The 24,191-nt window shown below is 45.5% G+C and overlaps 1 protein-coding gene across 3 annotated transcripts in view; it reads left to right on the top strand.

The window, feature by feature from the left end:
• MTMR6 (myotubularin related protein 6) overlaps positions 1 to 24,191 on the top strand; it is a 116,342-nt gene that overhangs the window by 86,978 nt on the left and 5,173 nt on the right. For all 3 annotated transcript variants that reach the window (XM_029602561.1, XM_029602560.1, XM_029602559.1), the window contains exons 12-13: positions 3,272 to 3,406; positions 3,485 to 3,611. In XM_029602561.1, the coding sequence (XP_029458421.1) occupies positions 3,272 to 3,406; positions 3,485 to 3,611 (262 nt within the window). The remainder of the gene's footprint in view (positions 1 to 3,271; positions 3,407 to 3,484; positions 3,612 to 24,191) is intronic.

Genomic DNA, 24,191 nt, shown 5'->3' with positions numbered 1-24,191 from the left:
AGGAGCCGGTGGTGGAAAATCATTGCAATGAAGCCAGCATCGCCCATTCTTCCATAGAAGCGGTAGGGGGCAGATTATCCAGCTTTTACGAGGAGTGAGCCAAGATTACCTTAGACCGCTGGGTATTAGAAGTGGTCCGAGATGGCTATGCACTAGATTCTTCTCATCCTGACAGGGAAGCCTTTCTGGAGTCCCACGTTGAGAGGCATGGTGCAGGGGAATCTGCAGAGGCTGTAGTGCCTCAACGCGATCGTTCTTGTTCCAAGGGAGGAGCAGGGATGAGAAAGTTACTCCATTTATTTTGTGGTGCCCAAGAAGGAAGGCATGTATCTGCCCATCCTCGACTTGCAGAAGGTAAACAGGGCCCTAAGGGTGCCGCGTTTTCTGATGGAGACGTTAAGAATGGTAATGGCGGCAAACTTCATAGGAGAGTTCTTGGTATCATTCAGTGCCAACAGTCTGGGCCTATGTACAGGTTCTGGGGTCCATGGCTTCCATGTTGGATTTGATTCTATGAGCATTTGTGCACATGAGACCCATTGCAAAGCACACTATTATCCATGTGGAATCCCATGTCAGAGGTGAATCATCTGCCATAACTTCTCCTACAAAAGTCCAAATCCAGTCTGTTGTGGTGACTGTTGCGTCCCAACTTAGAAAAGGATGTGGATCTGGAGACCCAGGACTGGGTGGTAGTGACCACGGACACCAGTCTTCAAGGATGGGGTACGGTGTGCCTGGGGCGGTCGGCCCTGGCCTTTGGTCAGTGGAGGAGAGGACCTGGTCCATAAATTGCCTGGAAACAAGGGCGGTTCAGGTGTTAGAGGAATTTCTCCCCTGGATCAAAGGCAGGATGATCTGGGTTTTTTCAGATGATGTAACGACAGTGGCATACATCAACTGCCAGGGGGAGACAGTCATGCGGTGGCGCTGGAAGGTCGACTGTTGTTTGTCTGGGTGGAGATCCATCTCGAGGTGATAGCAGCATCTCATGTCTTAGGTGTGGACAGTGTGCAGGCGGATTTCCTCAGCAGGCAGCAGTTGGACTTGGGGGGAATGGGAGTTGTCCCTGGAAGCTTGAGATTGCATCTGTGCCAGATGGAGCATGCCTCAGTTGGATCTTATGGCATTGCGGGCCAACTCAAAGATGGCAAGGTTTTTCAGTCGCAGAAGAGAGGTTGGTACAGTAGGCATGGAAGCCTTGGGGTGCCCTTGGCCAATGGGGATCCTGTTGTACATGTTTCCTCCTTGGCTCCTCATTGGATGTGTTCTATGGTGCATAGTTGCATCTGGAATCAGTGGTGCTGGTGGCACCAGAATGACCGCGTCACCCTTGATTCGCGGATCTCGTGTATCTCAAGGTCTAGGGGCCCCTCAGATTGGCCCCTCTGCCCCGCTTGCTGCGACAAGGACCTATATTTTCAGATCGGGAGGATCACTTTTGTCTCGTGGCTTGGCTTTTGAGAAGCAGCGCTTGCATCTGAAGGGCTGTTTGGAGCAGGTAATTTCTACCCTTCTCCAGGCATGGAGACCCTCTATCTCTGTAGCATATGGCAGGGTCTGGAGGGTCTTTGACTTCTGGTGTCAGCAGCGCCGGCTAGATCCCCCTATCTGTAGATGTGCCCCAGATTTTATCCTTTTTGTAGGAAGGGTTGTCTAAGAGCTTGGCCTATACTTTTTTCGCGTACAAGTATCCTCTTTGGTTCCCTTAGGGGCAAGATGCGAGGGAGGTGGTTAGCCCCCTATCCTGATGTGGTTCTGTTTCTGAAAGGAGTGAAACATTTGCGACCGCTAGTTTGGAAATTGTGTCAGGCTTGGAGCCTCAATTAGGTTCTTCGGATTCTCGGGGGGGCAGCCTTTGAGAAGGGCAACATTGAAGGACCTGACCTTGAAGACAGTGTTTCTGGTGGCAATTTGTTCAGCTAGGCGGATTTTAGAGTTGCAGGCTCTGTCGTACAGAGACCCTTTTCTGTGTATTTCTAATGATGGGTTTACACTGCGAACAGTTCCCTCCTTTTTACTGAAGGTGGTGTCTTCTTTCCATGTTAATCAGACGGTAGATCTTCCGGTCTTCCCAGTGTGGTCCAGGGATTCCCCTCAGGAGAGGGAACTACATCTTTTGGATGTACACTGGATTATCTTGCATTATCTGGAGGTCACTAATTCTTTTCGGCGCTCAGATCATCTTTTTGTATTTGGAGGAGCGAAGAAAGGTGATAAGGCCTCGAAGGCCATGATTTAACGGTGGCTTAGGGAGGCTATTTGCTCTGCGTATATTTGTAAGGGCTGTAAGATTCCAGAGAGGCTGAAAGCGCATTATACTAGGGCGTAAGCAGCTTTTTGGGCAGTGCATCAATTGTTTTCTCCCCAGGAGATTTGCAGAGCGACAGTGTGGTCTTCGCTTCACACTTTCACCAGACGTTACCGTTTGGACGTGCGCGCACAGCAGGATGCATCTTTGGTGAGTATATTGCATGTGGGTTTTTCGGGTTCCTGTCCAGTTTAGGAGTTCTTGGATACATCCCACTTGTCTGGACTGATCTGGGTATGTATAGGAAAGGAAAATTGGTTCGTACCTGCTAATTTTCATTCCTATAATCCCACAGATCAGTCCAGAGACCCTCCCTCTCACTGCCGAAAGACTGTTTCCTGATAGTCTATGTAATATAGTCTGAAGAGTTTTTGTACTTAATTTTTGTGTTTCTGGAGATGACAGAGACTCCAGGGCAGGGGGTTCAGCCCTGCTTTACCTGTTGGCCCTAGATGGGATTTTGTAGCTTCTAATTCTTTGGCTTGGGTACAGTTCAATACTGAGGGACTGCAGGTGATATTCTGTTATGTACCAGTGCCTCAAGGCTTTGTTCTCTGCCTACATCTGCTGGTAGGGATGCATAAACAACTTGTCTGGACTGATCTGTGGTATTAAAGGAACGAAAAATAGCAGGTAAGAACCAATTTTCCTATGCTGTCCTTATATCAGCAGGGATCACACCTGTCATGTCTGCCATCATTTCTCTCTCAGGGCTCAAGCCTATTGACTGGCAAAGCACCCAGATTTTGCCAGTACTATCAGGAGAGCACTGCCAAGTCCAGGGCCAGTACATCAGACAGCATCTTAACTTTTACTTGATTTATTTTTATTATTACATCAGGTTTGTAATAGGAATTTAATTTGCATTTTCAGATATAGTGCTTTTTGTTTTTACATTTCTAAGGTAAATCAGCATTCGCATCAAAGCTTGTGCGGGCTTTTTTTTTTTTTTTTTTGCAGGTTGAGAGAAAAGACGTATTCCTTATGGCCATATCTTCTGAATGACAAAAAGAAGTATCTAAATCCTCTCTATGATGCCACCTTTTCTCAGAGGTTCACAGTTTTGGAACCAAATACAGTACCCTTCAATTTTAAGTAAGTTGATTTTTCTCTGTTACCTGCCAGTGGTACAGCCGTATGCTGCATCTAATGTGAATGTGCTTTCTCTCTCAGGTTTTGGGGACATATGTATCATCAGTTTGATCAGTCAATGCACCCAAGGCAGTCTGTCTCTGATCTCATTATGAGAATGAGTGAACACAATATACAGCTGGAGAATGAAATTAAAGACTTGGAAACAGTAAGTAATTTGTCTTAATATGTGCAATTGTTGTGGGGAAAGATGGTGCTGAATTATTTTTTCTTAGTGTTTCCTCTTAAGTTTAGTTGTTAAAAAATCTCAGGTAAGTTGCTCCCCCCACCATTCTTTGTAACATAATGTGTACAGTCCATCCAGAAATAGCTGTCATGTTCATATCGTTGCATGGGGGTATGGTCCAGTGGTTGTTTGTTTAATTCAGGTTATAACTCTGACTTAAGAGTCAGAAGTGCTAGGATGGACGTTTAAATCCCTTCTGAAACTGACTCTGGTATTTTGGGCAAGTACTCTGACTGCCTCAGGTTACTCAATTATAATTGGTCAATGATCATAATAAGCATTGCATTCTTCCTTCTTTGGAAGCTCACATGTAAGGTTGACTGCAGGTATATCTGTGCAATGCTAAAATTAATTTTGTGACTGGATAAAAGATGCCATGCTCTGTGATTGCAGATGCTAGACAATGTTCAACAGCCACGACATCGTTAATTTTAAAGCCCACAAAATGGGGAAGAGATGATGCACCAAATACATTCTATTTCCTAGCGTGTAGCCAGATACAGTAATGGGTTAAGCTCTCCTGCAAGCAGTTGGGAGACAGAGACAGATTTCAAAGCTGACATCACCCTACAGACATCCATGCAGTAATCTCACCCTTCAGTATTTCTCCATTTCCAGCAGATGGTGTCTGTACCTCTCCATGTGGGGATTGCTGTACTTTTTGGAAGATGAAATTCTTCATTTAAATTGGAGAAAAAATTGAGCCTTTCTCTCTTGCGGTGATATCTAAAGGTCCCTCCCCCAGTTGATAATTCCTGAGGCAATTTCCAAGATCCCTCAGAGGTGTGCCTTGGTCTAGTAGCCAGTACCCGGCATGGACTTTGCTGCTTAAGCAGCTGAAAGGCAGCACGTGTAGGAAGCCGAGCAAGCGGTGACGACCAAAGCCCTCTCCCCCTGTAGCTGGAGACCATCACTGTACTCAGCCAGTAAGCGCTGAGCCCAGGTAAGTTTAAAAAAAAAAAAAAGTGTTGCGTCCCGATTTAGAGACCTGAGGGGTTTTTGAGAGAGACTTCCTCCGGTCTCCTTGCTCGGCGCGCTGTACAGACGTCATTCCCAATCCCGTTGGTGTGAAGGACGTGGGCTTCTGAGCAGGTTGAGCGGTCCCCTGGTGGGCTAGGCCCCGTTTTTAGGCTTGGTTGGCACACTGCATGATAGGCTGCGGCAGCGCCATCTTGCGCGTCTTTGTATGTGCCATATTGCCCTCTGTAGAATGCTGGTATGCGTAGTATGTTGGCTCTGCGCACATACTGCATGCATAACGTCGTGTGCACACATACATGCACAACCTACTAAGTGCAGAATACAGGTAAAAGCGGGCACACGGGGCTGTGCATGCGCCTTGCAACGACCCACCTAGGCGCCCAAAATCTGTGCGCATAAAATTTTAAGCATGAGCCAATATAATGCACAGTTAACGTCGCCAATGGCTCTGGCAGCCAAGAAACATAAGCACCTTTCTCTCTGCGCTGCTTGTCATATTATGCTTTCACGGTCTGACCTGGATTCCAGTTTGTCAGCACTGTGAGGAAGCCCAGGGAGAGTTGGCCTCCCCGTACTTTGCTAAGCCCAGCTCCTTGCATTCAGAGGATGGGTTAGCCACAGCCATAACTGGAAGAACCCAAGATCTGAGTGCCCCCATGCCTGAGTCATCCATGGGAGAGGGAAATTCAGAGGCGCCTACCCCAGTACCTCCTGGGCTAGGCATGGACTCAGCTGTCTTCTCTTGGGTAGAATTTTTCCAGGGCCTTCAAGTCTTTGTGCAGTCACAGTCGGCTACCTCACTTGCCCCTGTCCGGAAGGAACCTCAGCCAGTAAGCCCTCCCTCTCCCAGTCCTATCAGCAGACCTCGAGGCATGCCCCGCCTCACCAAGGGTATCCCTGGCAGGGACCTTGACAGAACGGACGAAGAGGATACGGATTCCTTGGACGATGGGGAAATTCCCCCCGCCTTAGAACTGTATTGGACTATGTTACATTTTTTTCCATAAAGATGAATTGCCGGCCCTGGTTTACCAGACCCTGAAGATGCTGGGAGTTCCTGGGGCAGGCTCTGATGGAACCAAAGAAGAATCCCATTCTGATTTCCATACGGAAATCCTCTTGCTACTTTCCAGTACTGGAAGCCATTCAGGAGTTGATTGACCTGAAATGGGATGCCTCAGAAGCAAATTTTAAAGGGGGATGAGCGTTAGAAGCTCTATACCCTCTGGATACGAGCAGTGAGAGACTGTTTTCTTTTCCCTATAGTGGATGCACTTGTCTGTGCCATCTCTAAGTGAACTATCCCAGTGGAGGGAGGAGCAGCCTTAAAGGTTGCGCACGATAGACTGATGGAGTCCATCCTTAAATAGGCCTTTGATGCAGTAGCAATGACCTTACAGATTGCTTCTTGTTGTGCCCTGGTAGCTCGTTCGTGCCTACTCCTCTCTCAGCAGGTGGATGATGTGGGAGTGAATTCCAGAGTGATTTTGGAACCCACCACTGCCTTTTTAGCTGATGCGGGCTCGGATCTAGTCCATACTCCGGCCAGAGGAGTGGCCTCAGTGGTGGTGGCCAGAAGACAGCTATGGCTGCGGAATTGGTCAGCAGATGCAACATCCAAAATAAATCTTACAAAGATGCCCTTTAAAGGATCACTCCTTCTCAGAAGCGAATTAGAAAAGCTGGCCAGTAAATGGGGCGATTCTCCAGCTACAAGAAGACATGAGGGGTCGATCCAGGGGCTCCCAAAGCTTTTGCACCTACAGAAACTCAACATTTCAGAGGTCTCAGTCCTTTTGTAGTAGACAGCCCAAGAGAGGGGCAGGCTCGGATTCAGGTTTGTCCCGAACCCCCCAATGAAATTTTGCCGACCCACCCTTGAAATGAGGAGATAGAGCATTGACTGTCCCTCTTCTACCATGTCATCTTGGGACATATTCATCATGTCTACTTGTCACTCCCAGCACAAGAAACAGGCAGTGGAGACTCTTTTAAAGCTCCTCAGTATGAGGGCTATAATCCTGTACCTGTACCCCAGGAAAATACAGGGCGTTATTCTATCTATTTCATCGTATCCAAGAAGGAAGATTCCTTTCGCCTTATCTTGGACCTCAAGAGCATCAACCGACATCTGAGTGAATCATTTCCGCATGGAAATCCTACGCTCCATGATAAAGGTCATACAATCGGAAAGTTCTTAACCTCCCTGGACCTATCTGAGGCCTGCCTACATATTCCAATCCATCAAGAACACCAATGGTTCCTATGCTTTGTGGTAATGGGTAGCCATTCAATGCTCACTACTGTCACTTTGGAACCTGCAGTCTCAAGACTATTCGATTTGCCTTCACTTACCAATGGCAGTATGCTCTCAGCTCCAGTAGTGGCTGCAGGAAGCTCATCTTAGCAGGGGTGTACCCCTGTCCTCCCCAAACTGGCTGGTCCTCACAACAGACGTGAGCCCAGGAATGTTGGACCAAGGAAGAGGCCCTCTGAAACATCAACCGCCTGGAATCCCAGGCAGTCAGATTGATGTGTCCACAATTCTGCCACAGACTCCAGGGTCAGGCAGTCCATGCAATGATGGTAGCCTACATCAACCGCCAGGGTGGAACCAAGAACCAGCAAGTGTCACAGGAGATATATCTCCTTACGGAATGGGTGGAAATTCATCTGCAGATGATCTCAGCCTCCTACATTGCACGAAACGACAACATGAGAGCAGATTTTCTAAGCAGGGAGAGTCTGCATCCAGGAGAGTGGGTGCCATCAGCTAAAGCCTTTCAGCTGATAGTAGATCGCTGGGGTCGCAACATCTCAAAAAAGATATAGTTGCGATGGAGAAGGTACAGAGAAGGGCGACCAAAATGATAAAGGGGATGGAACAGCTCCCCTATGAGGAAAGACTAAAGAAGTTAGGGCTGTTCAGCTTGGAGAAGAGACGGCTGAGGGGGGGATACCATAGAGGTCTTTAAAATCATGAGAGGTCTAGAACGGGTAAATGTGAATCGGTTATGTGGGCAACGATTGCCTGCTGGATTAAAGAGGTTATCATGGCCACGAATGTGGATGCCGAATTGGCTTTGCCTAAACTGGTTAAGGTGCATTCCACCAGGGCTGAGGCAGTGTCCTGAGCAGAGCTTCGTTTGGTGTCTCCACTTGAGATTTGCAGAGAAGCGATGTGGTCCTCCTTACGTACTTTTTCCAGGCATTATCACCTGGATGGGCAGGCCAGGGAGGATGCAGCCTTTGCTCGTTCTATGTTGGTTGGACTGGGGACAGCCTTACACCCTGTTCTGGAGTAGTTTTGATACATCCCACTGGTGATGGATTAACCTGTCTGCAAAGGAAGGTGAATTACTACTTGACTGATAATTTCCTTTCCTTGTAGGAAGACAGGCTAATCCACCTCCCTGCCCTTGGCTGCCTGTTTGTTTCAGTTTGTCCTCTTAGGTGGCTCTGGTTCCCGGGATGTCCGGTAAGTAACAAAACCAGTCCCTTAGATAATGTTATTGCATTCTTACCTGAGCTCAATGTTTCCTATTGGTTGGGTGCATAAATGGTTGTCTGTTCATGATTGTGTTGAAGAATCAGTTTGTCTATAGTTGGCTTTTGCAGAGAATACTGGCGGGCTGATGTTAGTGCAGAGCTATATATATATATCTACCATGACGTCAGCTTTAATCTGTCTCCATCTGCTGGAAGAGGTAAGTAGTATTTTCACCTTAGTTGTCTTGCTGCTTTGGCAGCCCTATAAAAGAATATTTCAGTGCTATGAATAAAAAAAGTAAGAAATGTCCTCTCTGAGGCCTTGCTGCCTCAAAATGTCATAGAGAAAAGAACTAATGGTGAGTGGCTTCAAGTGCTGTAACTGTGGGAAGGTAACGTCCGTCATGGATGGCCATGAACTATTATGCCTATGGAAAGTTGTCCCTGCATTCCAGGGTGCACTGAATTGAGGAGCTGTTTAAATCTTTGAGTCAAGGCAGATCCTCATCCCACAGTGTGGCATCGTCTGCCTTGGTGGGAGAAAACTTGCACGACAGCTCCATGAAGATTCTCATTGGCGCAGGCCGAAGCTGTGGGGTCAAGTTCAGTCAGCCACCCAGCATCGAAGAAAAAGCGCCATCGGTCGCTGGAACTAGCAGAGCCAGCGTCGAAAAAACACAAGCGTTTTAAGCACGGTGCATTGGCATATGCTGTGCATGATGCATGGAGACAACTGGCGTAGGATTCCTCGATGCACTCAACACGCAGTGAATCAATGCACATGATGCATCAGATCACTTGATGCATGAAACATTGACACACAGTCCATCAAAACATATCACACAGACACATATTGTCTCAGCAAACTATATGTGCTATGCACCCAATTACCGGTAAGTCAATGCACGTGGCTCCCTACTATTGGGTCACAATGCAGAATCGCATAGCAGTGTGATGCTGTTGAAATTGGCACACTACTCCAGATTCCTTGACATAATTAGAACAGCATCCATCAAAGCAATCCAAGTCAGATCTTCAAAATTTTTAAGAATTCTACTCCATCAAAGCATCCATTTCTTCAGGTTGCTTTATATACAGCTCACCCTAAATCTGGAGAAGATGTAAGGTTGCCAGTATCTCCTCCAGTAACTAGAGTGCTCATCCCACTTCAGCTGCTGGCAGAGAGGTTTCAGCTAGAAACACTATACTTCCACTTACTTCTAGCAGATCGGAGCCCCAGACACAGGGACCAATCCTGATATCTGAAGAGGTTGTCCAACCACCTACAGCAAACCAAAGGACAAATTAGTCCCTGGATCAAATTACAACTTTGAAAACTTTCTTTGCCTCCCTTTCTAAGGAGTTGGGATCCCTTCAAAATATTACCATGGCAATCCGCCCAGGAGAGTTCCAGTTTTACTTATTGGGCTAAACACTTCCTCAGAACCAAAACTTCATGCTTCTTCATCATCCTACTCTATTGCAGTGGAGTCTAGCCAGTCGATGGTGAGGGACCGTCCTATTCCATCTCCAATTCTGCTGGAGGAACCTCCTGGTTCATTAGAGTCCAGGGTGAGTGACCCCATTCAGGTGGGTTCAGAAGACTCTACTGGCATACCCTCTGACCCCTTGTCAGAACCATTAGGCCATATTTAATTTTCGGAGGGCCTTTTGTACTGAAAGCTCATCGAAAAATGGCCTCGACCCTTAGTGTCCATGTTCATAAGGACAAAGACCTTCGCTCTGAGCATCTTGGTCTTCTCCAAATTCTTGATACTTCAACTGAGCTGGAGGCCATACTAGTCCATACTATTCTCACAACTCTTCAGATGGAGAATGTAGGAAACGCTGATTTCTGGCATGCCTATTGCTAGGAAACTAGACCTGCAGTTCAGGATTCAGCAGTCTCCATGGTTCAGTTGTGCTCAACTACCTCAATATTTGGTAGTGGTCAAATTCCTTATGAAAAAAGCAAAAAAAAGACACTGATCCATTCCAAGTCACGTCTAGGAAAAGACCATAAGTTTCTAGACGACTTTGGAAAGGCCTTTCAAATTTCCATGCTCACTGCTTGCATTACCATTCACCAGTTCTACATAGTACAACATGTCCATGACTATTCAGAAACTAAAGCCTCTCCTCCATCCTGAAGAAGGATTTTCTGGCTATCCTCAACCACTTTTGGATGTGGGGGAAGGCATCCACCATCACCTCCATTCGGTCTACAAAGCTTTTGATTCCATTTCACATACCTCTGCAACATTGATTGGAGTACATCGCATGGGGTTGCTTAAGGCCAGCAGCATTTGTGAAGCTATTCATGAGAAGTTGGCAGACTGTCCCTAGTAAGAAGCTCAGGGAAACGGTTGCAAAGATAAAGGAACAGAATATGGCAGTTCAGTCCCTCTCAACGGGCCTCGAACAAACATCTGCCCAGAGATGGCGTGTCTATCATTACAAACTGCTTTATTTTCAGAAGCAGTCATTCCATCCGTTTCAACAATACCATACAGCACCTGCTCCGGCAAAACGTCAGCATCCTCTCTCATCCATATTAGGAGCTACCACCCAGGTAAAAGATCTAGGCATCATAGTGGATAATACTTTGAAATCATCGGCTCAGTGTGCTGAAGCAGTCACAAAAGCAAACAGAACGTTAGGAATTATTAGGAAGGGAATGGTTAACAAAATGGAAAATGTTATAATGCCTCTGTATCGCTCCATGGTGAGACCGCACCTTGAATAATGTGTACAATTCTGGTCGCCGCATCTCAAAAAATATATAATTTTGATGGAGAAGGTACAGAGAAGGGCAACCAAAATGATAAAAGGGGATGGAACAGCTCTCCTATGAGGAAAGGCTGAAGAGGTTAGGGCTGTTCAGCTTGGAGAAGAGATGGCTGAGGTGGGTATGATAGAGGTCTTTAAGATCATGAGAGGTCTTGAACAAGTAGACGTGAATCAGTTATTTACACTTTCAGATAATAGAAGGACTAGGCGGCACTCCATAAAGTTAGCAAGTAGCACATTTACGACTAATCGGAGAAAATTCTTTTTCACTCGACGTACAATTAAGCTCTGGAATTTGTTGCCAGAGGATGTGGTTAGTGCAGTTAGTGTAGCTGGGTTTAAAAAAGGTTTGGATAAGTTCTTGGAGGAGAAGTCCATTAGCTGCTATTAATCAAGTTGACTTAGGGAATGGTCTCTGCTATTACTGGCATCAGTAGCATGGGATGATCTTAGTGTTTGGGTACTTGCCAGGTTCTTATGGCCTGGTTTGGCCTCTGTTGGAAACAGGATGCTGGGCTTGATGGACCCTTGGTCTGAACCAGCATGGCAATTTCTTATGTTCTTATCTAGGCCCAGACAAAGACAACACTGCCAGCTAAAGAACATTCAACAGGCCCAAGCCAAACCTGAGTCCAGACAGCGCCATATATCCAAGAACCCCTGGTGTTCAAAATGGTGCAGTTTGGGTACCAGTTGTTTCTCCCTCCTACCATCCTTTCCACATTGTTCAACACTTCAACCAGATCCATCACATCTACCGCAACTTTCCCTGGACGTTCAATCACTCCTGTAGCAAAAGGCCATAGAGCTCCTCTCCACATCTCAACATGTGCAGGGCTTCTATTCCGGATACAACCTCATCCCCAAGTAATCGGGAGGCTCGCAGCCTATTCTGGATATGAGACAGCAGAACAAACACTTACTGCGGGAGAAATGCAAAATGAACTCCCTCAGTAGGGTCCTTCCCTACAATCAGAGGAACATGGATGTGTTACTTGGACCACAAGGATGAATATTTCCACATACTCATTCACTGTTCACATTGGCGCTATCTTTGCTTCATAGTGGGTTCTGCCCACTACCAATACAGAATGTTCCCTTTTGGGCTTTCAGCTGCCCTGAGTGTCTTCACCAAATGTGTGGTGGTTGTAGTGGCTCATCTGTGGCAACAGGGTAAACAAGTCTTCCCTTATCTGGACAACTGGTTAATCACCTTCTTCATGATCTCGGGGTGGGGGAGGGGAGTGATCAACTCTCTTCACAAAACGATCTACCTTCTAAAGAGCTTAGATTTTCTAATCAACTTCAAAAAGTTGAATCTGGCGCCCAATCAAAGACTCAAGTTTATAGGATCATGGATAGACTTGATGCAGGAGAGAGCGTTCCTACCCTCAGATCAAGTGGTTGCCCTGTCCTTGCTTGGCCGCAAGTCGTCTTCTCTTAACACTAGACAGCATGATTGGTCCTAGTCTTCTTAGGGCGTATGGCAGCGGCCATCCATGTGATTCCATTGACCTGCCTCCATATACATTACTTCCAATGGGATCTGTGTTCCCAGTAGGATCAACTAACTCAACCATTCTCCAGTATCGTTCAGATTTTCCAGGACATGATTCAGGAGCTGAGATGGTGGTTGTAACCAGTTCTTCTACAGCAGTGTCCTTCTCACTCATTCCAAGTTTCTGCCAGAGGGTAGCCTTGGCCTTCCATATTAATCAATCCATTGTGCTATCAACCTTTTTTTCCCAGACCTCACAATTATGAGGGAGAGAGAGAGACCTCCGTACATTAGGCTGCAAAAGGGCTTTGGCTTATTACAAGAAACAAACTCAACCATATCAACAAACCTCCCAGCTCTTTATATCTTACAACCCTAATAGTCTGAGCCTGGCAGTAGCAAAATGAACTTTGTCCATTCAGCACTGCTACTTAGCAGGATTTCAGATCACAGACTCTGTAAGAACACATCAGGTGAGAGCAATGGCTTCTTCAATGGCTCATCTTCGAGAAGTTCCTATTGAGGATATTTACAAAGCTGCTATTTGGGAATTGATCCACACCTTCACATCCCAGTACTGTCTTGATACATTTTGAAGACAGTGACTTTGGGCAAGCATGTTTGCGTAACCTGTTCTTGCTGTAGTCCACTATCCACTGTGGAGTCTGGATTGCTTATTCAAAAAGGCTCCATTGCAACCCTCATGTAATGCAACCCCACATGTAATGGGTAATTCAACCTGCTTATTGATAGAAAAAGCAGGTTTGCTTACTGTAAATGATGTTTTCCATAGATAACAGAATGAATTAGTCATGAAATGCCCCCCCATTTCCAGGGAAGAGTAGACTACATAGCTTTCTAGTTATGGTACAGACTCAGGAGGCTCACTAGACAATGCCTATGTGGGAATTCCTGCACGTACTTAGTAGATCTCAAAGGCCTACTATCTTGGAGAACGAGTCAGTCTAGCGCTGCCGGCTGACATCTCCCACGTGTTACTGGCTAGTTCATCCTGCTATCTTCAGAGAACACAGTTTATGGTAAGCAAAATTTCTGTTAAGCTGGTGTATTCATGAGTGGCAAATCTGTGCTGATAGGTTGGTGGAATTTGTGTGAAATGCTTTCTAAATATCCATTTCAACTCTGTGCTATAACTAAATATACTTCATCATCTACTTACTGTTGTGATACTCAGTGCTGCTAGAATGTTGCTGTACTCGGTGGATACCAAGTAGAACCAGGTTTATATCAAGAATTTCTAAATAATTGCCTATTGTAAATACTCCTTTGATTTAATAACTTAATGACACAGCAAAAACTGAATCAAATAGACTTGGGATTGAGCTTGATGAAGAAATTGTAAAAAAAAAAAAAAAAAAAAAAAAGTCTAATTATGATGATGACAATTTCTAGGAGAATTTGAAAGAATTGGAAACTACCACTGCTAAATTTCTTTATGATTTAAAACAAGTGAAATATCACAAATTTAAATAGGACCAATTTATTACTGGCTCAGGAAGCAGCCCTGGAATATATAACTAGGAGAGTTACATTTGCAGACTCTAGTGAAGAAAATTCAAGGAATGAGCTTTGGAGTAACCATCAAGCTAGGGGGTAGTGCTTTTTTCCTTCTCTTTATGAATAATTTTGGTCCAAAGTGGCAGAGACAAAGGACATCCCAGAGGGAAGAATCCAAAATCAGTGGAAGTAGAGATCACTGAAGATAAGAACATAAGAACTTGCCATGCTGGGTCAGACCAAGGGTCCATCAAGCCCAGCATCCTGTTTCCAACAGAGGCCAAACCAGGCCACAAGAATCTGGCAATTACCCAAACACTAAGATCCCATGCCACTGATGCAATTAATAGCAGTGGCTATTCCCTAAGTAAATTTGATTAATAGCCGTTAATGGACTTCTCCTCCAAGAACTTATCCAAACCTTTTTTGAACCCAGCTACACTAACTGCACTAACCACATCCTCTGGCAACAAATTCCAGAGCTTTATTGTGCGTTGAATGAAAAATAATTTTCTCCGATTAGTCTTAAATGTGCTACTTGCTAACTTCATGGAATGCCCCCTAGTCCTTCTATTATTCGAAAGTGTAAATAACCGATTCACATCTACCCGTTCAAGACCTCTCATGATCTTAAAGACTTCTATCATATCCCCCCTCAGCCGTCTCTTCTCCAAGCTGAACAGCCCTAACCTCTTCAGCCTTTCCTCATAGGGGAGCTGTTCCATCCCCTTTATCATTTTGGTTGCCCTTCTCTGTACCTTCTCCATCGCAACTATATCTTTTTTGAGATGCGGCGACCAGAATTGTACACAGTTTTCCAGGTGCGGTCTCACCATGGAGCGATATAGAGGCATTATGACATTTTCGGTTTTATTAACCATTCCCTTCCTAATAATTCCTAACATTCTGTTTGTTTTTTTGACTGCTGCAGCACACTGACCTGACGATTTTAAAGTATTATCTGCTATAAAGCCTAGATCTTTTTCCTGGGTGGTAGCTCCTAATATGGAACCTAACATCGTGTAACTACAGCAAGGGTTATTTTTCCCTATATGCAACACCTTGCCCTTGTCCACATTAAATTTCATCTGCCATTTGGATGTCCAATCTTCCAGTCTTGCAAGGTCCTCCTGTAATGTATCACAATCCGCTTGTGATTTAACTACTCTGAATACTGTTGTATCATCCGCAAATTTGATAACCTCACTCATTGTATTCCTTTCCAGATCAATATATATATTGAAAAGCACCGGTCCAAGAAGAGATCCTTGAGGCACTCCACTGTTTACCCTTTTCCACTGAGAAAATTGTCCATTTAATCCTACTCTCTGTTTCCTGTCTTTTAACCAGTTTGTAATCCACGAAAGGACATTGCCTCCTATCCCATGACTTTTTAGTTTTCTTCGAAGCCTCTCATGAGGGACTTTGTCAAACGCCTTCTGAAAATCCAAATACACTACATCTACCGGTTCACCTTTATCCACATGTTTATTAACCCCTTCAAAAAAAATGAAGCAGATTTGTTAGGCAAGACTTCCCTTGGGTAAATCCATGTTGACTGTGTTCCATTAAACCATGTCTTTCTACATACTCTACGATTTTGATCTTGAGAATAGTTTCCACTATTTTTCCTGGCACTGAAGTCAGGCTCACTGATGTCACAGCTATGAAAGAGTGGCCAGTAATTAATTTGTCAAAAAATTAAATTTATTTACACATACAGCAGTTTTTAGGAACTTGTAAATTCGAATCAGAGCAAATATACCGGTAATTTATTCTAGTCACATATAGATCTGTTTAAATTTTTTTTTGGAAATACAGAGAATAAATGAGATCACTTCGCTAGGAAAAGTTTATTGTGCTCATAAGACCCAGTGGATCTTCACATTCATTCATTCTGAAGGTTGTTTGTATGTGGTATTGAAAAGCTGGACAGACTTATTTTTTGTCATAATTTATTTTATATTCCTATTATATTTATACCCCACCTTTTCAATCCCATACGATTGCCTAAAGTGGCTTACAAAAGATTAAAAGTACAATTCATAAACAATTCAAAATTCTTGCTACAAAATGATTGCTTTAAAAAAAAAAGTTGTCAACACCTACCTTAGTTATTGTTAAGGCAGCAGATGAATGAGGAGGCATCGTACTAATGGATTATGAAAAAGATAAGTACAGAAGTTGTGTTCTAAGGATGTTCTAAAATATTCAGATTCAGTGCAGTTCTGTGGTATGATATCCTGCCCTGAAAGTGCCATGATGCGGGAAGAGTGTTCTCTACAAAAAGCATGCCCTTAGGCAGTAACTTAAGAGGCTAACTTTCTAACAATTGCACGTGGTGGTATATATGCACATACATTTACAGTAGTATCTTATAACCCGTGCATATCACATAGGGGTAGATTTTAAAAGCCCTGCGCGCAAGTCCGGGGGGCTTGCTAAAATGGGCGGTCCAGGGGCGTGGTTGGGGGCGTGTCTGCAGTCCGGGGGCGTGGCCGAGTGCCCCGACACAGCGGCCTGTGTCAGGGCCTGGCCAGCCAGCAGGCGTAACTGCATCGAACAAGGTAGGGGGGGGGGGGATTTAGGTAGGGCCGGGAGGGTGGGTTAGATAGGGGAAGGGAGGGAAAGGTGGGGGGGGTGGGACAAAAAAAAAGTTCCCTCCAAGGCTGCTCCGATTTTGGAGCAGCCTCGGAGGGAACGGAGGCAGGCTGCACAGCTCGGCGTGTGCAGGCTACCAATTTTGCGCAGCCTTGCGCGCGCCAACCCCGGATTTTAAAAGATACCCGCGGCTACGCGCGTATCTTTTAAAATCTGGCCTACTTTTATTCATGCCAATTGCGCGAACAAAAGTACGCGTGCGTGCTGTTTTTTAAAAATGTACCCCTTAGTGCTTGTTATTAAATACCCACATCTCTGCTCTGCGGCATACACACGTGTGTATGCTTACATATGAATACATGCAAAGCGTTGAAAGCAAGTACTTTTCCTACCTATTTTAAAAATATACGTATATATTTTACACCTGAAAATAAAGTAGGACTTGTGTAAATCCCGATTTGTATGTGCAAAATGGAATATTTTAAAACACATAATTGAAATTACCAGTTTTACCAATTACTCCACCAATTCACCCAGTCCTTCTCCGGGTCCTCGAGACCCCCCTGGTTCTTCAGCCTGAACTCCTCTCAGTTCATCCAGACCTCTCACCTGGCCAATAGCACACAATAAACATGTTTAGTCACAAGATGTGCCCGCGTAAGTTGCCAAAGCTACATGTGTAAGTATCATTTAGAATAACATCATATGCGCTTAAATGTTTTTGCACGCATATGTTTGAGGTTTATAAAATAGCATGTGTGCGAGTAGATACTATTCACACACGTAACTCATTGAAAATTCACCCTTAAAGGCTCTCTTTCATAAAGAGAGAGCTGCCAGCATGTGGAAAATAAAGTACCATTACCTGCTATTAATTAAGTTGACATAGAAAATAGCCACTGCTATTACTAGCAACGGTAACATGGAATAGACTTAGTTTATGGGTACTTGCCAGGCTCTTATGGCCTGGATTGGCCACTGTTGGAAACAGGATGCTGGGCTTGATGGACCCTTGGTCTGACCCAGTATTGCATGTTCTTATGTTCTTAAAGTAACCATTAAGCAGGAGAAAGATAGACCCAAAAACACTTGTTATGGTATTCACATCGCCTGAAACAAAATCTGAGAACTGTACAGAAACAGACAGGGTGGATCGGCACAAAATGTAAGATTTGAAACAGCAAACACAATACTTAGGTTAGCAGTTAAATATCAGGTAAAATGAGACCAGCATTTAGAATAACATCCATTAGAGATGATGCTGCTAGCGAGACATCTTTCATGAGAGAGAAAATCTTGTGTCTGTCGGTCGCAGACGACTGCAACCGCTCTGCCTTACCTTTTCTTCCTTTTTCTCTTTCCTTGGGCAAGATGGCTGCCTCTGGTGCCAAGGGTTTCGGCATCTCAAACCTAGCAAGGGCGTTCCAGTCCGCCATACTCACTCCCGTGGCCTCCTAGGGCACAAGCATGCACATCTCCTACGCTCAAATACATGTCATGGTGGGAACCTCGGGGGCGGCCCCACTGCATGATGTCAATACTGCTGGGTATATCAAGCCTCCATTTCGCTACCACCTTTGAGTTAGCAAGAACTTCGGTTTAGCTACTCTGACCGCTCTAAGCTGCACGCTTAGATGCCGCTTTCACTCCAAGGGCCTCACTCCTTCAGAAGCTCTAGGCACCCGCTCCTCGGGGGGTCTCTCGCTTCCAACTACCCTTCGGAGCCTCTACTAACTAAATATAAATTTATTAGAAACAGGCCATATATGTTCTTTTACCACAGCTCACTAATTCTATTTGTTAAGGAGTGATCAAACACCTTTCTAATGCAAGTGTCAAATTTTTATTCATTCAGTGAAAAATTTCTAAATAAGAATGTACATATCACTTCCTACTCAATCTGATTCAATATATATCAAAAGTAATATGATTTCCATTCATAACTTCACACACCATTCACAATTTTCCCCCAGTCATACACACCCCATAAAAAAACTTTTATAAATACATTCTGTGACACAGAATTTTTTTTAAAAAAAGGTTATTGTGCTTTTCACATGACTACTCCCACAAAAACAAAATTGCGATGAGTTTCACATTAGTTCTTCGACACAAACAGGTCCTCCAATATTATCCTCCACCGGAAAAAATGTAATCAGTCACTTAGTCCGGCACGGGCTGCTCAAGTTCACATGTATCCTTTCACTTTACTTCATCAAACTCTTGAGTCACATAAATGTCCCAAACCATGTGATTCAAAGCACAGTTCAATCCAAAAAACCTGAATGCCGCAGTAGATGATCACATGCTCCAGTTCTCCAAATGAATGTGTTTTACTACACGCCAGACACCATGGCGTTTCGGCGGCTGTCCCGCCACCTGCATCAGAGGATTGTTTCAACTTAATCCTGAACCCGGACCTCAGCTTTCGGATTAACACTGGCTTGCTGGTACTGGCAGATCTTTATATATGTCTTCCGACTGCCAATGTTGCGTCGGGCATGTGGTAAAATACGTTCATTTGGAGAACTGGAGCATGTGATCATTGGGGCCTCTACTAACTAAGACAACCACTTCTCGGGGGTCTTTCTCTCTCTTCTCCATTTCAGGATATTGGACTTATCAGGTACTCGCTCCTCGAGGGCCTACCAGCCTATGTATCTTGCACCACTGACCTTCAGTCCCACCATTTCATCATCAGGAAGACGCTTACATTCCTGTGAGTACCTCTACGATCTGGTGCTCCACCCACCAGCCACGGCGTTATCCCTTCTGCGGGCTCCTGCCTATCGTGAACATCTGGGTGAGAATATACATCCGAGCCTGTTGAACGTATTGGCACCTCGTGGATCTCAGTGCCATACCTTCCTGCCTACATCAACTATCTACAGTAGTACAATAAAGCCCTCCATCCATACTGTGTCTGCTAACTGAGTTCAGCCAATCACTGTGGTTCCCCATGGGGCTCCTCCCCATCGGCGGAGTCATCTCCACAGCAACCAAGGGTCCTCAATGCCACAAACAGATTGCTAACTCCATGGACTCGGCTCAGCTCGCAGCCCTACAGATCACGGAACAAAAAAAGTCTTTGGAGAGCCTAGCTATTGCCTTCGATCAGTTATACGCTCAACTGAATTCTTCAGCTCCTCCTGTGAAGGAATTGCTGTCACCAGCAGTAACCCTTAAGACCACTGTTCTTTTATCCACACCTACCCGCTTTACGGGTGAAGCCAAGATGTGCAGAGGGTTTGTTAATCAGTGCAGCATGCATTTTTCATTGCAGCCTATCCTCTTTCCCACTGAAGCTTCAAAAGCCACCTACATCCTGTCGCTCCTAGAAGGACGAGCCCTGGCCTGGGCTTCACTGTTATGGGAACGTGAAGATCCTATCCTGAATGACCTACCAGGATTTCTAAAACTTTTTAAGTCTGTGTTTGATGACCTGGCTTGCCAGACCATCGCTGGATCTGCCTTGCTCAACCTTCAGCAAGTTAACAAGCTGCTTACAGACTTTGCTATTGAATTTAAGACTCTAGCATCCAAACTACATTGGGACACTGGATGCTTACGTGCCATATTCATGGAGGGTCTCAACTCTCGCTTAAAGGACGAATTAATGGCTCCTGATTTGCCTGATACCCTTGAGTCCCTGATGGAATTGGCTGGGAGAATTGACCGCCGTATCCGTGACCTTACTCAGGAGGCTAAGAGTCCACAAAAGTTTACGATGGGGGCTAACCGTGCTAAACCTGTGCCTGTTGCTTCCAGCTTACCGTCTGCTTCCCTAGAGGAGGAAGAGCCTATGCAACTAGGCCAAAACCATTTGACCTTCAAGGAGAGACGTTATCGCAAGCACATGGGGTTGTGCATGTACTGTGGCTAATCGGGCCAAGCAGTCCAAACCTGTCCCATTTGTCCGGGAAACTGATGGGCCTGGGATCTGCAGGAGGACTTCTCCTGGGCCTCACCTCTCCTACTCCTCTATCATTACCAGTATCTCTGCTTTGCGGAGGTCTCAAATTTCAGACTCTCTCATTGACTCCGGTGCCGGAGGTAATTTTTATTTTGAAGCGCATAGTTGAACATCTACGGATTCCTACCACACCAATAGCTAAGCCTCTGCTATTGTCCTCTATCCATGGAGAACCACTTCCTGGAGAAGTTTCCTTGATCACCCAGGCCATTGGCCTGCGCACTGGAGCTCTACACTCAGAATCTATTTCTTTTCTAGTATTGGAGAAAGCCATGCATCTGGTGGTATTGGGGCTGCCGTGGCTTCAAGACCATATGCCACAATTTAACTCTGCTACCTTGGAACTGTCCCGGTGGGGACCAGACTGTCATGGTCGGTGTCTTGCGGAAGTTTCACCGCTCATCTGCATGCCCACTACCCCACCATTACCTGGCTTGCTTCCACAATACGTCTCCTTCCAGGATATTTTCTCAAAGCAAGCAGCTGATGTCCTTTCGCCACACAGAGAGTTTGACTGTGCCATAAATCTGAAGCCAAATTCAGAATCTCCCAAAGGAAGAGTTTACCCTCTTTCAGTAGCTGAGACTAAAGCTATGTCTACCTACATACAAGAAAATCTACAAAAGGGATTTATCAGACCTTCTAAATCTCCTGCTGGTGCAGGCTTCTTTTTCATAGGGAAGAAGGATGGCACCTTATGCCCCTGCATCGACAACAGGGGTCTGAATGAGATTACCATCAAGGACAGGTACCCCACCTACCCTTAATTTCTGAACTGTTCGATAGGCTCCAAGGAGCCAAAATATTCTCCAAATTAGACCTTAAAGGAGCTTACAACTTGGTGCGTATTCGAGAAGGAGACGAATGGAAGACTGCTTTTAACACCCGTGATGGACACTTTGAATACCTCGTCATGCCCTTCGACTTAAGTAATGCACCTGCAGTCTTTCAAAGTATGATGAATGACATCTTACGGGACTTATTTTATCAATGCACAGTAGTATATCTCGATGATATACTGATCTTTTCTCAAGATCTGCAAAGTCATCAGGAGGATGTTAAAGTCCTAAGACGCCTGCTTGAGTACCACCTTTATGCAAAGCTTGATAAGTGCGAATTCCACAAAGAAGCTGTACCCTTCCTGGGATACATTGTTTCTAAGAATGGTTTTCAAATGGACCCCAAGAAACTTGAGTATCCGGGACTGGCCTCAACCCACAGACCTGAAGGCATTGCATCGCTTCTTGGGATTCACCAATTACTACCTATCTTTTATTAAAAACTACTCATCATTGACAGTCCCTCTAACTGCTATGACCAAGAAGGGAGCCAACCCTGCCAGTTGGTTTCCAGAAGCCATCTCAGCCTTCCTGACGCTCAAAGAGGCTTTTCAGAAGAAGCCGTGCTTCCATCACCCTGACAGACCGTCCTTTCATCGTTGAGGTCAATGCATCTGATGTTGGTGTGGGGGCGGTTCTGAGTCAGTACAGCGAATCCAATGTGCTCCATCCTTGCTCCTTCTTTTTCCAGGCGATTCTCGTCTGCTAAGATCAGAGACAAAGAGCTTCTCGCGATCAAGCTGGCTTTTGAAGAGTGACATCCTTGGCTAGAAGGCGCACAACACCAAATAGTAGTATATGACTCAACCACCGTTAAGCAAGATGGTTTCTGTTTTTCAACAGATTTGACTTCCTTCTGAAGTATCGTCCGGGAGAGAAGAACACTCTGACTGATGCCCTATCACGATCTTTCTCACCTCAGGATGTGCCAGATGAGCCCCATCATATTGATCCCAAAGAGTGGTTCTTGCAGCCACCCACATGGTACCTGCCGGGAAGACGGTGGTGGCCAGGAGTTTAAGGAAGAAACTGTTGAAGTGGGCACACGATTCCCGTCTGGCAGGCCATCCAGGGCAGAGTCGTACCCTAGCTATGTTGCAAAGGTTTTATTGGTGGCCAACCATGAAGAAGGACGTACAAGCGTATGTGGGTTCCTGCGTTGTCTGTGCTAAGCAAAAGCCACCACCCGGGCATCCTTGGGGCCTATTATAGCCTCTACCATCACCGGATGAACCATGGACCCATATCGCTACCGATTTCTAGTGGATCTGCCATCATCCAACGGTAATAACACCATATGGGTCACTGTCGACAGTTTCTCTAAAATGGCACATTTTGTAGCACTACCAGAATTAACCTCTGCTACTGAGTTAGCAAAACTCTTTATTAAACACATCTTCCGTCTTCATGGGATGCCTAAACATATCCTATCCAACAAGGGAGTGCAGTTTACTGCAAAGTTTTGGAGAGCATTATGTCAAAAATTTGACATTGCCTTGGACTTAACCTCTGCCTACCATCCTCAGTCTAACGGTCAGTCTGAGAGGATGAATAGAATGCTGAAACAATTTCTGCGATCATATGTCAACTCTAGACAGAATGACTGGGCTGAATTACTGCCTTGGGCAGAATTTGCCATCAATTCGCATCCTGCTTCTTCGGGGTCTTCCCCTTTCCAGCTTGTCTAAGGAAGACAGTCGTTACCTCCTCTGCCAAGTCCATTGTCAGTAGCCTCTCCTGCTGCCCAGGCTACCACAGCAGAGTTATCCCAACTTTGGAGATAGACGAAGGAGCTTCTCCTCAAAGCAGGACAAAAGGCAAAGAGAACCTATGATGCTCATCAAAAGGCACCCCAGTTTCAGCCTGGAGACAAAGTTTGGTTAAGCACCAAGTACCTTCGACTTAAGCTTTCTTCAGCAAGATTTGCACCTCGCTTTGTGGGATCCTTTGCCATCCTTCGGCGATTAGGAAATCTGACGTACAGTCTATCTTCATTGATGGAGGAAGCTTTACACAATACATTTCATGTATCTCTACTAAAGCCAGTAATACTCTTCGAGTTCTCCAGGAAGGACCCAGAACCTACCAGTCTGGATACAGAAGATGACATTGAATATGCAGTGGAAGACATCCTTGATGTACGTAAAAGAGGCAAGACAAGGGAGTATCTCATCTCATGGGAGAGCTATGGCCCAGAGGAAAACTCTTGGGAACCACTGGCCAATATTACAGATAAAGAGATGGTACGCCAATTCCACCAGGCACACCCATGCAAACCCAGACCACCTGGAAGAGGTCTTGGAGGGGGGGCCCTTTGAAGGGGGGGTACTGTTGTATCCGTCGGTCGCAGACGACTGCAACCACTCTGCCTTACCTCTTTTCTTCCTTTTTCTCTCTCCTTGGGCAAGATGGCTGCCTCTGGTGCTGAGTGCTGAGGGTCTTGGCGTCTCAAACCTAGCATGGGCGTTCCAGTCCGCCATGCTCACTCCCGTGGCCTCCTAGGGCGCGAGCACGCACATCTCTTATGCTCAAATACACATCATGGCGGGAACCTCGGGGGCGGCCTCACCGCATGATGTCGATACCTCCGGGTTTATCAAGCCTCTGTTTCGCTACCACCTTTGAGTTAGCAAGGACTTCGGTTTAGCTAAGCTGACCGCTCTAAGCTGCACGCTTAGATGCTGCTTTCACTCCAAGGGCCTCGCTCCTTCAGAAGCTCTAGGCACCTGCTCCTCGGGGGTCTCTCACTTCCAACTACCCTTCGGGGCCTCTACTAACTAAGACAACCACTCCTCAGGGGTCTTTCTCTCTCT

The sequence above is a fragment of the Rhinatrema bivittatum genome, chromosome 5 (assembly GCF_901001135.1).
Source record: "Rhinatrema bivittatum chromosome 5, aRhiBiv1.1, whole genome shotgun sequence".
NCBI classification, from domain to species: Eukaryota; Metazoa; Chordata; class Amphibia; order Gymnophiona; family Rhinatrematidae; genus Rhinatrema; species Rhinatrema bivittatum.
This window is presented reverse-complemented; position numbering and strand designations above follow the sequence as displayed.